At 42.1% G+C, this 17,454-nt stretch overlaps 1 protein-coding gene across 2 annotated transcripts in view; it reads right to left on the bottom strand.

Moving 5' to 3' along the window:
- Positions 1-391: 391 nt before the first annotated feature.
- The window catches only part of LOC144685779 (semaphorin-4B-like), a 99,680-nt gene continuing 82,617 nt past the window's right edge, over positions 392-17,454 (bottom strand). Inside the window, exons 14-15 of one of the 2 annotated variants that reach the window (XM_078550649.1) lie at positions 16,830-16,913; positions 392-910 (exon numbers count right to left, since the gene is read on the bottom strand). In XM_078550649.1, the coding sequence (XP_078406775.1) occupies positions 816-910; positions 16,830-16,913 (179 nt within the window). In that variant the 3' untranslated portion in view covers positions 392-815. The remainder of the gene's footprint in view (positions 911-16,829; positions 16,914-17,454) is intronic. The other variant, XM_078550650.1, reaches the window with a different exon arrangement.

The following is a 17,454-nucleotide window of genomic DNA, read 5'->3' on the forward strand; positions in this document are numbered from 1 at the left end:
TTTTTGCTTGATTCATGCTTTTATTTCTCTCTCTCTCTCTGGCACTAATTGAAGCTGATTGTTTTCAATCTAATTCAGGATTCAATCTGTTTAAAGTGTTTGGGTTTTACTCACAGACACCTGCTGCCACAACGTTCTGTCTTGTGGTTTCCATTAGTCTTGAATAATCACACTTTTAAACAAAAATATTGGAGCTTTCACTGAATGTATTTCTCCCAACTCACAATATGTGATGCAGATGACACTGTACATTGTTAGTTTGGGACACTGACTATAGTGCACTAGTAAGTGATGTGACATTCTGACTATGCATGTATACCTGTGCATTAGAATATAGTTCCTAAATTATTTTGAAATAATATAACACTATAATAATGGACATGCTAGTGGCAACACTATATTAATTTATTATATCCTTTAATCCAGTAAATATTGCAGAAAATGCAAAATGCATAAAAACATTACATATATTGTTCATGTCAGCATAATATATACGATATGTACACACATTTGTACATTTTACATACAGGTAGACTTATTTTACTACAAGAACAACTTACATTATACAGCACCTGAAATACAGAGAAACACCAAAGGAGGAAGAAATGGAGACCAAGCCACTGAAGGAGATGCTGGTAAGGGTAGGGCTGCCAACACTCCAGGATTGTTCAGCTGTCTCCTGGAATGGGCATGAATCTCCTGGGCACTACTGCTAGCAGCCTGAGAAAACTTTGCACTTTAAATTTCTTGCCGCAGTATTGTCCCTCCACACCGCCCCCAACAACTCCTTGACATGCACTGTGTTACAATTAAGCTCAAACAAGCAGCAACAAAGTGATAATTTCCACCATGGAGTCGAGTAGAGATCTTTTGCATTGTTTATTTTGGCTTGTAGAACAGAAAACACAATCTGAAAATTAGGATATATTACATAAAAAGATGACAGTATTAGTGCAGTTATCATTCATTCTGTTGTGATACACAATCGTTATCTGGTTGTTGTGATCATGAAACCAGGTGAATAATTAATATCGACCTGTCCTCTGTCTACAGAGCATCCAAACAATCTAGAGTTTGGAAATGCTCAGTGCATTATGAACCACACTGAATAAATTCCACTTTTACAGAATCGCAGAATCACAGATTTGTTATAGCACAGAAAGAGGCCATTCAACCCATCATGTCTGTGCTGGCTCTTCATAGGAGCAATTTACCTATTGCCACTCCCCTGCCTTCTCCCTGTAACCCTGCACATTTTCTCACACATAACCTATGATATGTGCACATATACACCCACATCTCTTTGCTCCTGCACCTCCTTTAGAATTGGACCCTTTATTTTATATTGTCTCTCTGTGTTCTTCCTACCAAAATGAATCACTTCACACTTCTCTACATTGAATTTCATTTTTGCCCATTCCACCAACTCGTCTATGTCCTTTTGAAGTTCTATACTATCCTCCTCACTGTTCACAATGCTTCCAAGTTTTGTATCATTTGCATATTTTGAAATTGTGCCCTGCCCACTAAGGTATAGGTCATTAATATATATCAGGAAGAGCAAGGATCCCAACACCAACTCATGGGGAACTCCACTACAAACCTTTCTCATGCCCAAAAAACACCCATTAACCACTACTCTCTGTTTCCTGTCACTCAGCCATTACATTTCCATGTTGCTACTATCCCTTTTATTCCATAACATGGGCTAAAACATTACCCACAAGTCTGTTGTCTGGCACTTTATCAAATGCCTTCTGGAAGTCCTTGTACACCACATCAATAATATTACCCTCATCAACCTTCTCTGCTACCTATCAAAAAACTCCAGCAAGTCAATTAAACATGGTATGCCCTTAACACATCGTGCTGACTTTTCTTAATTAACCCTCATTTTCCCAACTGACTATTCATTTTGCCTATATAATTTTGAAATGCTTGTGTAGTTGACTATACCTGCACTTGGTTAGCACTTCTGGGTGTGTTAATAAGTCATAAGCAAATTATGGTGCATGATGCCCATAGACCAGTCATGTTGTGGAGTCTATAAATAAAATAAACTAGGTGCAGAAGTCTGACAAAGGTTCAAGCAATAATCCTACATAAAAACGTATATGCATACGAACATATGAGTGAGGAGCAGGAGTAGGCCACTTGGCCCCTTGAGCCTGCTCCACCATTCAATAAGATCATGGCTGCTCTGAGCATAACCTCCTGCCTACCCCCTATAACCCTTCACTCCCCCCCCTTGCTTATCAATAATCTATCTACTCTGCCTTGAAAACATTCAAAGACTCTGCTTCCACCGCCTTTTGAGGGAGTTCCAAAGACTCTCTATCCTCTGAGAGAAAATATATTTCTTATATCTGTCTTAAATGAGTGACCCCTTATTTTTAAACAGTGAGCACTAGTTCTAGCTTCTCCCACAAGAGGGAACATCCTCTCCACATCCACCCTGTCAAGATCCCTCAAGGGTGGTTGTGCGGAGGCGGGCGCGAGCCTGATGGGCACCCCCAATCGGGTCCACGCCGCCATTTTATGTGGGAAGACCAATTAAGGCCCACCCAGCGTGATGTGCGCCCGGAAGCGCTGAGTGCTCCCTGTGTGGGCCGGGGGTTGGGGTGGTTCCGTGAGTCGGGACCTTTGTGCCTCAGGGAGATTAGTTTAAGTTTTAAAAATTTAAATAAGGAAAAGAAAAAATGTTAAGACATGTCCCATCATGTGACAGTGTCACATGAGCTGGGAGATGTCAATGAACTTTAATGAAAACTTTATTTAATTTATAAACCCTTCTTGAATCCTCATCCAGCCCGTGGATGAGGTTCCATGAAAAATGTGAAGGGCTCTTCGCCTGCCCGCCAACCTTAAGGTTGGACGGGCAGCTTTCTCAACAGGTTTAATTAGTTAATTAATAGCCTTTACAGGCTGTGCGCCTGCCGAAAATGTAAATGACGCGCGGTGACGTTGGGACGCCCGCCTGACCTCACCCCGCGTCACTTCATGCCTTGGCGAACGGGCACTGCCCCCACTCGCCGAGCTGAAAATTCTCCCCCATCTGCGTCACCGGGTATATATAAATGGTAGATACGAGACATGCCCATTTTTGGCTCAGGCATCCAATATTCAATGAGTGGCAGAAGCAGAATTTGTGCTCTGGTTTCAAGAATTTACAGGACAATATGAGCCCAATTTAGGTTAATAATAACTTATGTTTAAACTATGCCTTTAATGTAGCAAATCAGTGTAGCACATTTCAGAGGAGGGAAAATGAATGCGAGGGGCTAGTAATAGTATTAAGGGGCTCAGCGAAAGCATGACTGAAGAGAGAAGTTATTGAAGCTGGTGTGAGAAGTAGCAAAAGACGGGCCTTTAAGAGTGAGTGAGTGAATGACTGAGTGGAGGGAGGGAGAGAGGGAGGAAGGAAGGAATTTGATTGCAGTTAATGCAGGTTGGAGTTTGGGAAGCTACTAAGGAAAGCTTTGGAGAAATTGAGTTTGGAGATGACAAAGGTATGGATGAGGGTTTCAGCAGAAAAAGGGCCCAGTAACAGCTGAGATCAAGATGGGTGCGGTTAAAATCATTCAGGATCAAATAGGAAATTGAGAATGGGCAGAGTCAGATGGTCAAGTGACGGAGGGGTGTGGCGGAATAGTACAGCTATATGTTGTAAGTAAATCTATGGAAGCTGATCCTGATATGACAGATAATGCTGCCAAAGGGCAGATGAAGAACTTGAGGAGCATGGGATGGAGTCTGGGTGCATTCCTCAGGAAACTGTGTAGCCCTTTACTCCACTGTCTGTTGCTTGCTTGGGACAAGGTTTCAGAGGATTTTGGTCTCCCATTGGAAGTGTGAATTGGGCTGTGAAATACTAAACTTAGTATTCTTTTTTGCTGGAAAAACAATTTTTGTCTGCCTTCCCGACCCCAGGCCATTTTTGTGTGGTCTTTACATTGTAAAGGAGACCTTGCATGAAAACACACACACATCCCTTCCAAAATCGAAGTCTCCATTGTGAGGACTTCAGGAAATTGCATTTCCTTCCGCACACTATTTTTGTGTGCTGGTGCAAGTGTTGGAAGCCTTAAAATAACACACCTCCTTGAAGAGTTAATGACCACTGGGGAAGCCTGCTGAAGAATCTGGAACATTTTGAAAGGTAAGTGTGAAATGTTTCCACACCCTCAATTGTCACCACTAAACTCTCTATTGTAATGTAGTTGAGTTTTTAGTGAGTGATTCATCATAGGGTTCTGTCCTGCAAAGTTATGTTAACCATCATATTGACCACCATTCTGCAAGTGTTGACATGCATTACAGTACTTTTTCAATTGGAAAAAAGTGACATAATGCCTTCAAAAATGTAGAAAAATTTGTTGTTAAACTTTCCTTGGCATATTTGGCACTGGCATTTAAATCTACAAATAGCTCCAACTGTGAAAAAAATCCCTTGCTTTTGAAAGCTAAAAAAAATCAGAGCACCTGCTTGCTTCCATTAAGTGATAGGCAATCTGATTTGAAAAGGAGGAGACACAATTTGTTCTTTCAATTTCAGGCTTTGGGAGTTGCAATGATCTTGTGATAGCTGTGGTCATTGTGAATGCTTGGCTGAGTTCCAAAATCTACTGGTCTGTTGACACAGCTGTTCAGGGGAATGACTGACAAATTTTACGAGCATGTAATAACATCTCAGCTTTGACATGGTTTCGGAGTACATACTTGTTTGTTTGTACAACTTAATGGTCACTTAACAAAGATGAACTTTTTTTCAATGGAGAGGTTTTTTTGCAGTATCAATGACAGAGTTTTGAATGAGAGTTTTATTACATTGTCACAGGTTTAACATTTTAACAACTGCATTTAAAATAATTCCCATTGATATTTCATGGCTCCTGAGAAATGTATATAGTGGATACTGGGGGAGTGGCTATGGAGGATACATAGGAAGTCATAGGAAACAGGGTTAGGCAGTGTGGCATGGAGCTGGCATGGGGGATCTGAGGGGACATGGAGGTGGCAAGGGGATCAGAGGGGGCATGAGGTGGTATGGGATGGGTGGGGGTGAGGGTAAGGTTTAGGGGGTCTTTAAACGATGTTGAGAGTGGGACTGTTGTGTTGGAGAACAGAGGCAGGCCTTCTAACCAGCCTGCCTCTACACCCACACTCCTCCAGTACTCCATTGTGGCTCTCAAACTGTTCTGTAAACCCAAACCCTGGATGGGAATACAAAAATTCCAGCAAAGGTATGCATGGGCCGAGTTGCAGTTCAGAAGCCGCAAAAGTATGAAAATCGCTTTTTCCCGAACCTACACGAAAATGCAGGCTCATATTTGTTTCCAATTGTCATTGTAACATTCCAACTAGTGTCATTCCTTTCCAATAGACACTGCAGCACTTTGTACTGCTAAGAGAGAATACATGTAACAAAATAATTCATTAGTCTTCTTATTTAGTTATAGACAACATTGTTGTGAAAAGCCGATTATAGACACGGATTACTTATGGGCATATTAAACTTTTCAAGGAAGATGCGTGTGTTTTTAAAAAAATACAAGCAAGGACACCAAGCAAAAAATGGCTGATAATGTAAAGTGACCGCTTTCTGGAAAAATTCCTATGTGGATTATACTGACAGACCTGCAGAGAGAAAATGGAATGTCACACCTGAAAAGGTGTCATGGCCTTCTTCAAGCAGAGACACTTAAAAGGGAGATAGGAAAGATGCAAAAGACTGAACTTTAATCTCCTGTGGCTGCAGAGACAAAAGATTGATTACCACGTCTCAGCAGTCACCTAAAATTCATCTCCTGTTGATTCATATCTCAGACTATGTAAAATGGTCAGAGATCAAAGACTCTGGGCATAAGACATGGTTTTTTTTTTGCCTCACAGGAATACACAGGGAAAATGGGTTAAAAGGCTAGCTGCAGAACAGTGCAGTGTGCGCTAGTGTACAGCGTGTGTGACAGCAAAAAGAAGTCCAACTAGCCTGCAGTTGTAGGCAAAATCTATCTCTCTCTGTTGCTGGAGGCAAGGCTCAACAGAAGCCACAATCAAAAAGGAAATAGGACAGCCTCTTCAGCTATCCTGCAGAACCACTTGTCTCCAAAACAACTGTGAAACTGCCAAAGCCAGCTTTACCGGAATCATCCAACTTAACGGCCACAATGTTTCACTATCTATATCTCATGGACAAGCCAAAGATTGATTTGTAACTTTTATTTGGACTCTTAGCTTCTCATTTCTGATCTGTGTGTATGTGTGTTGCATTTTTATTATTTTTCTCAGGTTTTTAAGTAACTAATAAACTTATCCTTTCTTTGACTCAAGAAAGCTTGGTTAAATTGGCTCCTTCTGAACAAAATAAATACATTTGGACTGGGAAAAGGTGTCCACGGGGGAAGGGATCCCTTTTAAATTAACCTTGTTGCGACCAACCAAGGGAGATGAATAAGGAAGAACAGCCAGACCGTTCCTCCTCACCCAGGAGGATAACAAAATTGCGGTCCCATTTGGAAAGTTAACAAATTGGGGGACCTTGTCTGGGGACTGGTCGTCACAATGTGAATGTCTCCATTTATCACTATGCTCAAATATTTGATAGTAGCTTGTTTATCACAGGAAAAACATTTCATGTCAGCCAGTTTATGCTATAATCACATGATCTCTGGGAGCGGAGACAGATGGACCTGTAAGGGACACCACTACTAGGGCAGAGGGCTGAGTTTGGAAAAGAAAATCTAGGAGTGACATGACAGGAAAACTAATTTTATTGGTTGGTGAGAAGCTGCTGTTAGGGAGTGTGTTTAAATAGCTTAAAACTAGAAAAACTTATCATTTATGAAGAAGTAGCTACTTAGGTTTCAGTAAGGAACACTAGCAATAGGGAAGCAAGGTTAAATCAAGTCAAAGTGAAATAAGGTAATAAAGTAAACAAAGTAAGATAAAATTTGCGTAAGTGTAGTAAAGTTAATTTACTAGTAATTTATTCTACTCATTCTACTTACTCTAAGTGTAATAAATAGTTTTTAAAGTTATGGGATGGCAGGTCAGCTCGGCCAAGTGGAGTGTACATCCTGTGGTATGTGTGAAGTCGTGGATGCACCATGTGTTCCTGACAAACACATCTGTAGGAAATGATCACAGCTGGAGTAACTGTTGTGCATCGCAAGGCAGAGGACTACGTGGATAGTATGTTTAGGGAAGTGGTCACACTGCAGGTCAGAAGTATACAGCCAGACATGGAACGGGTGACCGCCAGGCAGTCAAAGAGAACCAGGCAGGTAGTGCAGGAGTCCCCTGAGTCTATCCTGCTTGCTAATTAGTTTTCCATTTTGGATGCTGATTAGGGCGATAGATCCTCAAGGGGGTGCAGCCAGAGCCAAGCCTATGGCACCACGGATGGCTCAGCTGTACATGGCAGGGGAGGAAGAAGAATGGAAGGGCAATAGTGATAGGGGATTCCATAGTCGGGGGTTCAGGCAGCATTTCTGCAGCAGTTAACGTGACTCCAGGATGGTGTGTTGCCTCTCTGGTGCTAGGGTCAAGGATGTTATGGAGTGGCTGCAGGACATCCTTTGGGGGGGGAGGAAGAATCAGCCAGAGGTCATGGTCCACATTGGTACCAACGACATAGGAAGGAAGGAGAAATGAGGTCCTGAAAGCAGGTTTCAGGGAGTTAGGACGGGAATTAAAAAGCAGGACTTCATAGCAGTAATCTCAGGATTACACCCCGTGCCACGTGCTAGTGAGCATAGGAATAGGAGGATTAATCTATTAAATACGTGGCTGGAGAACTGGTGTAGGAGGGAGGACATCAGATTTCTGAGGCATTGGGACTGGTTCCGGGGCAGGTGGGACCTGTACAAGCTGGACAGTTTACATCTTAACAGGACTGGGACTGATATACTCGCAGGGAGATTTGGTGTTGTTGTTAGGGTGGATTTAAACTAGCTTATCAGCGGGGTGGGAACCTGAGGTGTGGCCCAAATTGGAGAAAAGTAAAGTTGGTAACAGGAAGTAGTAATGAGACTAGAAGGCAGGAGAAACAAAGCAGAACACTGAGTATGCTATGAATGCAGAATGATGTCAAAAAGACAAAGTTAAGAGCACTCTACCAGAATGCGCGCAACATTCGTAATAAGATAGATGATCCAAAGGCACAAACAGAGGTAAATGGGTATGATATAATTGCCATTACGTAAACATGGCTGAATGATGATCAAGACTGGGTACTGAATATTCAAGGATATTCAACGTTATGGAAGGACAGACAAGAAGGGAAAGGAGGTGGAGTTGCACGGATAATAAGGGATGGAATCAGCGCCTTAGTAAGGGAGGATCTCAGATCAGAAGAACAATGTGTGGAATCTGTTTGGGTAGAACTAAGAAACTGTGAAGATCAGCAGACATTGGCTGGAATTGTTTATAGGCCACCAAACAGTAATGGTAATGTGGGGCATGGTGTTAATCAGAAGATGAGAGAAGCATGTAACATGGGCAATACATGGGTGACTTCAATCTGCATATAGACTGGGTAAACCAATTGAGCACTAATGCTGAGGAAGACAAGTTTCTGGAGCATGTTAGGGACAGTTTCTAGAGCAGTATGCTGAGGAGTCGACTTGATGACAGGCTATTATTTTAGATCTAGTATTATGTAATGAAAAAGGGCTAATTAATAACCTTGTTGTAAAAGAATCTTTAGGGATGAGTGACCACAATATGATAGAATTTTACATTATGTTTGAAAATGAGGTAGTTCACTCTGAAGCAAGGGTGTTAAAGTTGAATAAAGGAAATTATAAGGCATGAGGGACAAATTGGCTGAGGTGGGTTGGGAAAATACATTAAAAGGTATGACTATACATAGGCAATGGGATCGCCTTCAAAGAACTATTACATAGCTTACAGCAGCTATACATTCCTTCAAAGTGCAAAAACCCAAAAATGTCAGTCAACCACGGCTAACAAAGGAAGTTAAGGATTGTATCAGATTAAATGAAAAGGCTTATAAAGTTGCCAGAAGTAGTAGTAAACCTGAGGATTGGGAGGTTTTTAAAATACAGCAAAGGAAGACCAAGAAACTGTTAAAGAAAGGGAGAACAGAATATGAATGCAATCTAGCAAAAAAACATAAAAACAGACTGTAAAAGCTTCTATAGGTATGTAAAAAGGAAGCGTTTGGCTAAGACAAATGTGAGTCCATTCCAAGCAGAGTCAGGAGAATTCATAATAGGGTATAGAGAAATGGCAGAGAAGCTAAATGATTACTTTGTGTCTGTTTTCACTGAGGAAGATACAGGAAATCACCCAGATTTTAGAGATCCAAGGGACTAGGGAGAATGATGAGTTGAAGGAAATTAGCATAAGTAAGAAGGTTGTATTGGAGAAATTAACGGGACTGAAAGTTGATAAATCCCCGAGACCTGATATTCTGCATCCCAGAGTGTTGAAAGAGGTTGCTATAGAGATAGTGGATGCATTGGTGATCATTTTCCAAAATTCTATAGATTTTGGAAGGTTCCTGAAGATTAGAAGGTAGCCAATGTCACCCTACTATTTAAGAAGGGAGGGAGAGAGAAAACAGGGATCTATAGACCTGTTAGCCTTACATCAGTAGTAGGGAAAATGCTAGAATCTATTATAAAGGATGTGATAAATGGATACTTGGATGATCATGATCTGATTGGGTATAGTCAGCATGGATTTGCAAACGGGAAATCATTTTTGATGAACTTGTTGGAGTTTTTTTGAGGATGTTACTAACAAAATTGATAAAGGAGAGTTGGTGGATGTAGTATACTTGGATTTTCAGAAGGCTTTTGATAAAGTCCTCCACAGGAGGTTGATTAGCAAAATTAAAGCACATGGAATAGGAGGCAATATACTGGCATGGATTAAGGATTGGCCAACAGGCAGAAAACAGAGAGTAGGAATAAATGGGTCATTCTCGCGTTGGCAGGCTGTGACTAGTGGAGTACCCCAAGGATCAATACTTGGCACCAGCTGTGCACAATATAGTTCAATGATTTGGGTGTGGGGACCAAATGTAATATTTCCAAGTTTGTGGATGATACAAAGCTAGGCGGGAATGTGTGTTGTGAAGAAGATGTAAAGCAGTATAAGGAGGATTTGGATAGACTTAGTGACTTAGTAGGCAAGAACATGGCAGATGGAATATATTGTGGAAAAATGTGAGGTTATCCACTTAGGTAGAAAGAACAGGTATGCAAAGTGTTTCCTAAATGGTAAGAGATCAGGAAGTGTAGATGTACAAAGGGACTGGGTGCCCTTGTCCATAAGTCACTGAAAGCTAACAGGCAGGTGCAGCAGGCAATTAGGAAGGGTAATGGAATGATAGTCTTTATTGCTAGAGGATTTGAGTACAGGAGTAGTGAAGTCTTGCTTCAAGTGTATAGAAGCTTGGTTAGACCACACCCGGAGTACTGTTTGCAGTTTTGGTCCCCTTACTTCAGAAATGATATTATTGCCATAGAGGGAGTGCAACAAAGGTTCGCCAGACTTGTTCCGGGGATGGCGGGACTGTCTTATGAAGAGAGATTGGGGAAACTGGACCCGTATTCTCTAGAGTTTCGAAGAATGAGAGGTGATCTCATTGAGACCTACAAAATACTTAAAGGAATAGACAGGGTAGATGCAGGTAAGATGTTTCCCCTGGCTGGGGAGTCTAGAACTAGGGGACACAATTTCAAGACAAGGGGGAAAGCCACTTAGGACCAAGATGAGGAGAAATTTCTTTAGTCAGAGGGTTGTGAATCTTTGGAATTCTCTATCACAGAGGGCTGTGGAAGCTCAGTCATGGAGTATGTTTAAGGTAGAGATTGATAGATTTCTGATTAACAATAACATAAAGGGTTATGGGGATAATGTGGGTAAAAGGCATTGAAATGTTCGATCGGCCATGATCGTATTGAATGGCGGAGCAGGCTCGACGGGCTGAATGGCCTTCTCCTGTTCCTATGTTCCTAAGGTCGTCATCATGGGCTGAAGGATTGGTCAGTATAACCAACAGTACAGTAACAGATTTTTCTATATAACAGGGTTGGACTGACTAAAATAAAAATAAATGTTGAGCCATCTTATAAGTCCAATTTTAAGGCCATTTTTTGTTAAACAGGACTCTGTTAGGAGTTTTTGATTGATGTTGGTTTAAAAATCTCCTCCCTTCTAGCTAGAGTATTTATCCATGGAAGGAAGCCTTTGTACTAACAAATGACCAAAATGTTCAGATCCAATGGTTCCTTGTGACAAGAACGAAAGTGTTTTATCTTGATTTTTTTGGGGATTTGCTATTGAAGTCCACAGTAGAGATATGGTTAAAATCAATTATTCTGGCTGCTTGTTGCAAGTTGGAAAATAATTTACTTTACAGTCTGACAAATATTCCACCTCAGGGCAAGGCAGAGCCAAACTTAGTTCTGCAAGTCCTTGGTATGTATGGTCTGATTGCTGCCATTGTATGTGGATGGGAGCCATCTGGCAGGTGATAGGATTTTGCATAGATCAATTAACTTCCCCACTTAATTCAATTATTAACATCAAAGTAGATGACAAAAAATAACTATCCCAGTAGTATCTTGAAGGGAAATGCAATTTTCTGTTCATAATCTTTTGATTATGCACACTGACAAAGATGTGACAGCATTAAACTTAGAAGACAAGTCTACAACAAGGAGGATTATGCTGGCTTGTGTTTCTAGCAGTGTTTCAATATGTAAGAAAAGAGCAACCACTTTTGGGGCATTAGATATGTTGAAAGATAGCTCAAGGGAAGGGTCTTTGATATTTGATACACTATACAGAATAACAACATTTGGAAATCACTATAAATACATTGCTTTGTGCTGACTGTTGTTTATTTATCTGTCCTGCGTTAAATAAAATGGTCTATTGGTTTATAGATTGAGTTTTGATCTAAAGATCAGGAGAAATGAGTGGCAGAATGTGATATATTTCAGTAAGTCGGGATACAGTGATGAGGGTTCTCTGTTTGATCCTTCAGTCTTCTTATTATTTACTTAGCTACTTGGTAGACTCTAGGGACAATGAAGTTGTCTGACAGGAGTAAATGACAATACCGAAATTGAGGGGACCATCCACAGTACAAATTTCAAAAATGTAACAGACCTTTGTGCCAAACTACTTGGCAAAAAGCTGCTGTTTGTCAGACATGAGGTTGCTAGGGAGACAGGGTTCAGATAAGAGACAAAGTCATGAACTGGGCTGTGACTTAACGTTGCTATGGCATGGGAGCTTGCTAACCTGAAAGGACAAATAGCAGCTAATTGGGATATGAAGTTACAGTTTGCAATCCAACACACAGAGAAACAGCATACTTGGGGCCAGATTTTTGCTACCAAGGTGGGTAGCTGGAGTTGGGAAATTTCCTGAATTGGAAGATCAGTCTCAGTTTAAAGGGCTCCAGTACACCCAATTTTCGCTTTGGGGCAGCAGAGACTGGGATCGAGTCAAGTCCACTCACCCTGGAACCAGATTGTAGGCAGCCGTAGGGGTGGGTGAGTGCTGAGGCAGCCTGGTTAGTAGGCCCACCTCGGTTCTCTGAGACTTTTCTCCAGTTGCATTAAAAGCAGTTAGGCCCTCTAGCCCTCACCCTCCAATGCTTACAATGCCACCTTCTTGCCCCATACCGTCATTGGCCCTTCTATACCCATTCACCCAGCATGCACCATGTACGGAACCAATGCGCCATATATTAACAGTGGGAAGTTTTGAAATGATGAGAAAAAAACACCCATTCAGAAATCTTCTTTGAAAAAAAACTGCTGTTCCTTCACCTCAATCAGCCAGGGCAATTATAGTTTCAGTAACTTAGAAGAACTCAGAAGCCTTAAGCACTTCACACCCATTATTTACTTAGGCTTTGCCCCTCCGGTCCTGTGTAGGACAATGGGCAGCAAGAGTCCGCCACCAACCCTGGTCCATCGCAATTTCTTTCACTCCAGCCCAAGTGTGTCCTGCTCTTGAAGGTCATCCTTAAATGTACTTCATCAGGTCTTCTTTTGCCGGCCCTACCTTCTTTTCCCATCTGGTGCTGTCCATTTTACTTCCACTGTGGCAGGGCATATGTTCAGAAGGTGAAATACGTGACCTGCCAGTCTCAGTCATCTCTCCGTCACAATATTCCGCAGGCTCCCCTGACCAGTCCTCTGTAGCACTTCTTCGTTGGGGATGTTGTCTCTCCATGTGATGCCCAGGATCTTATGTCGGCCCAGCTGGTGAAAGACGTCCAACTTACCTGACACCTTTGCTGTTCTCCTCCATGTCTCACTGCCGTAGATTGGCAGTTGGTTTGCACTATGGGCATGTAGCGTCGCAGCTTCATGGCGATGTTGATTGTGTCAGCTACCCAGGCCATGTGGAGCCACTGGAAGACCGACGCTGCTTTGTCAATTCTTGTGTGGTTGTTGATTTTTACATCATCCTCTCTGGAGATGTTGCTTCCTAGGTAGAGGAAATGGTTGATGTCCTCGATATTCTGTTGCCCAAAGGTGATGGGAGGGCTTTGTCGTACAGTCATCTTCTGACAGCTGATGCGTGGACCAACCTTGGTGTCACTATTCTCAAGACCATGGCTCATGTCTCGGAGAGTGCGCAATTCTTTGGCAAGCACCGTCAACCAGTGGAGTTGCCATGGGATGCCAAAGCCTGCATGTTTCATTGCCTTCCTCATGATGAAATTGATAACCAAGAGGATGAGGAATGGGGAGAGTATGCAGTCTTGCCATACTCCAGTGATGATTTTGATGTGATGCCTATGCTGGTCTTGATGCAGCAGCTGGAGTTGTGCTATATGGCTTTGAAGATATTGCAGGATACCGTACTGTTTTGTGATGTACCAGAGTGACTGCTGATGGATGCTTTCGACAGCCTTGTTGAAATCAAGCCAGTTGATAATAAGCGACTTCTGATATTCTAGGCTTTGCTCTATGATGAACCTGAATGTAAAGATCTGCCCACAGCATGACCTACCACTCCAGAAACTTGCCTGTTCTTCACAAAGGGTACTGTCTACTTCTGCTTTCAATTTGTCGAGAAGCACTGTGCTGAAGATCTTGTCAGGTACTGACATGCCCCTCCAGTTGTTACAGTCACTGAGGCTCCCTTCCTTTGGCAGCTTGATGATTACTCCTCGCCTCCAGCCATCTGGGATGTCCTCTGCAGTCCAGATCTTGTTGAACAGGTCCATGAGCTCCATTGTGATGGTGTTTTTGCCATGTTTCAGTATCTTGTCAATTCCAGGTGCCTTGTTGTTCTTCAGGCTCCTGATGGCTCTTTGGGCCTCTGATCAGAAAATTTCTCCCAGGTTGATGTTCAGCTGATAAGGTGCGGTGCTGTTGTCAAACTTGAACATGGGAGCTGGGGCTGAGCTGGTTAGGGATCTCCTGAAAGTTTCCTACCCACCTCGATCCCTGCGCCTTGGGTGTCAATAGCGTCCTGGTGTCCTTGCCCTTGATTGGTACAATGGTGTTGCTTCTTGAACTTGTCAATTTCTACACGATCCTGTACAAGGTGTTGTTCCAATTTGCTGCTTCTTGCTTTCCTCCCTATCTTTTAACTCCTTTCATCCTTGCTTATATATCCTGCAGCTTTTCTTCATGACTTCATCCAATCTTCTGTACTTCTCATTGTTTTCTCATCCTTACTAAAACTTCTTTTCCTGGTCTCTCTTGCTCATCGCCAGTTTTCTTTCATCAACCAATTTCCAGATTGGGTCAGTGATTCATCGTTCCTTGTTCACACTTCTTAATATTATCCAAATAAGCATTTAAACATTGACAAAAGAGATTACATTTTAAAAAACCTACTATTACCACAAAGATGTCAATCAAGCAAAGTAAACACTTCATTTCAGTTGTTAAAACAGAACCCCTGCTGAGCTAATACATTTGAGAGTCTTGGAGCTCAGCCAAACATTCATGATGAGCACAGATGGCGATCCCTGATGTCTGGCTTTCTATTTCTGCTGAAACAGTTCCCAGATGGCCTCATTATAAAGTTGGCATGGAGGGGCCATTAAGGGCATGGATGTGGCATGGGGGCATCGGTAAGGCCTTTTGAACTTACCTTTCAAAAGATTTCCAAATCCAGGCTATAGTTCATGGAGAGGACTATGGTCCTCTAAGCAGCCATGAACCATGGTTCATGGAGAGCCTGGCCCAACTCTACAAAAATTGCAGGGGGCTATGGGACGCCTACCCCCACAATAGAGCCAGCCATGTTGGGAGTGCCTGATGTGGGCTTGATGCCTGCACTGTTATCCTGTGTCAGCGAAAATAGCTGGCACTGGGAATGGGGGTGGGAGTCCCAGAATATTTCACTTTTGGGAACAGTGTGCTAGTCAAGCCGTCAGTCTCCTGTGCCAGGGTCCCAATGATTTTGCAGCCCTCGCCTCATTTAAATTCTACAACTGAACTATATGAAGACATAAATAACAATGGTATTTGTGATTGAAAAATAGAATCCTGATGCAGCTCACCAGATTGAAGCTAAAAACCAGGCTGGAGCTGCCACCAAGAATTTATCCCGAGGATGGAGGGAGCAACCCTCCTTACATCATAGGTTTTCAGATTAAAAGGGCCAGCCTATTGCCTGAAATAGGCTGGCCCATTGGACCCCCAGCCGTAGGCCTCTTTAAAAATGGAGCCAGCAGCACTACTAATGTTAATAGGGTGGTATAGCTAATGACTAAATTTTGGGACTTTTACTGTCACATTAATGGCAGGCAAGAGCACTCAAAATCACCCCATTAACTTCCAAGCAACAGTGTAATTCTCTACTCAAATGCCCTACCATTTGCCACAAATAACTTTTGTTATCAAGGTGGCCAGTTTCGCATCTTAAGATAAGGTTCTGTGCAGTTAGTTGGAGAACATATTGTAGAATCATAGAATGGTTATAGCACAGAAGGAGGCCATTCAGCCCGTTTGTGCCAGCGCTGATCTCTACAAGAGCAATTTAGCTACTGCCATTCCCCCAACCTTTTCCCATGCCCTGCAAATTGTTTCTCTTCAGTTAATGATCCAATTCTCTTTTAGAAGTTTCCACAATTGAATCTGCCTCCATCACCCTCTCAGGCACTGCATTCCAGATCCTAACCACTCTGCATAAAAAAGGTTTTCCTCATGTCGTCGTTGCTTCTTTTGCCAATCACCTTAAATTGGTGCGCTCTGGCTTTTGACCCTTCCACCAATGGGAACAGTTTCTCCCTATCTATGCTGTCCAGGCACACCATGATGTTGAAGACCTCTATTGGATCTCCTCTCAATCTTTTCTTCTCCAAACAGAACAGTCCTGGCTCCTCCAATCTATCCATGTAACTCAAGTTACTCATCCCTGGTACAATTTTTGTAAAGCTTTTCTGCATCCTCTCTACTGCCTTCACATCGTTCCTAAGTGTGGTGCCCAGAACTGGACGCAATACTCCAGTTGAGACCAAACCAGTGTTTTATACAGGTTTATCAAATCGTCCTTGTTTTTGTACTCTATGCCCTTATTTATAAAGCCCAGGAATCACTGGATCTACAAGATTCTATGGGCCACGAAACATTAAATCTTCCTTGAGTTCATGACAAAGTAGAGGATTATTGCAATGAATACAACAGGCAAAATCAACAAGATCAGCAGTATCCGTGATCGCCTGGATCGGAGACGATAGGAGGTCACAATCTGACTGATGCCATTTTCATGGCAGCAGCAGTCATAGGTACCAATTGCATTCCCTGCTACTAGTAGTCCTGTGCTGTGATAATCAAAGGTTATGTTCTTGTTAGGAGTGATCCACTCACAGCGGGCTACTGAAGACGAGGGCTTGCAGTTGAGCAACACATCTGAATGATCATCGACAACCAGAATAATTTCTTCTACAGCTTCTAAAATACAAGAAAATATTATGGCAACACATTTCAGGAGATAAAAAGCAGTAAAGTTTTAAATTGTTGAGCATAATGCTAATTTTAAATTTCTCAAATTAACTTTGCTCTCTAAAATCTGCTCCTTGAAGCTTAATCAGATTTCCTGAAACCTAAAAGGATTAAAATCCACCTCCGGTACAGGTGAAGAACTAGTCAGTAGGACAAAGAAGAGCTGCAGAAGGGCCATGAATAGTTTTACCAGTTACATAATAATTACTAGAATAATTGCATTCAGGCACAAATCAATTTAGCTTTGAGCTAATAAGAATTTAAATGTGTGAATACTGCATCACACAACAGTCGGTAATGGGTTGAAAGATTAGGCCCAAAAGAATCAACTACCCAAATTTTTCTCCCTGTCCAACTCCCCTCAGTTTGAATCAATCACGGTTTGGCTCTCAAACTGAGATATGCTTGGACAGTTTTGTTATCATTCTTTTAGGTTCAATTGGAACTGGTATCAATGGAAGGGATTTTTCAGAGGTGGCAGACATCCCAT

This window comes from Cetorhinus maximus, chromosome 10, assembly GCF_964194155.1.
Source record: "Cetorhinus maximus chromosome 10, sCetMax3.hap1.1, whole genome shotgun sequence".
Lineage (NCBI taxonomy): Eukaryota > Metazoa > Chordata > Chondrichthyes > Lamniformes > Cetorhinidae > Cetorhinus > Cetorhinus maximus.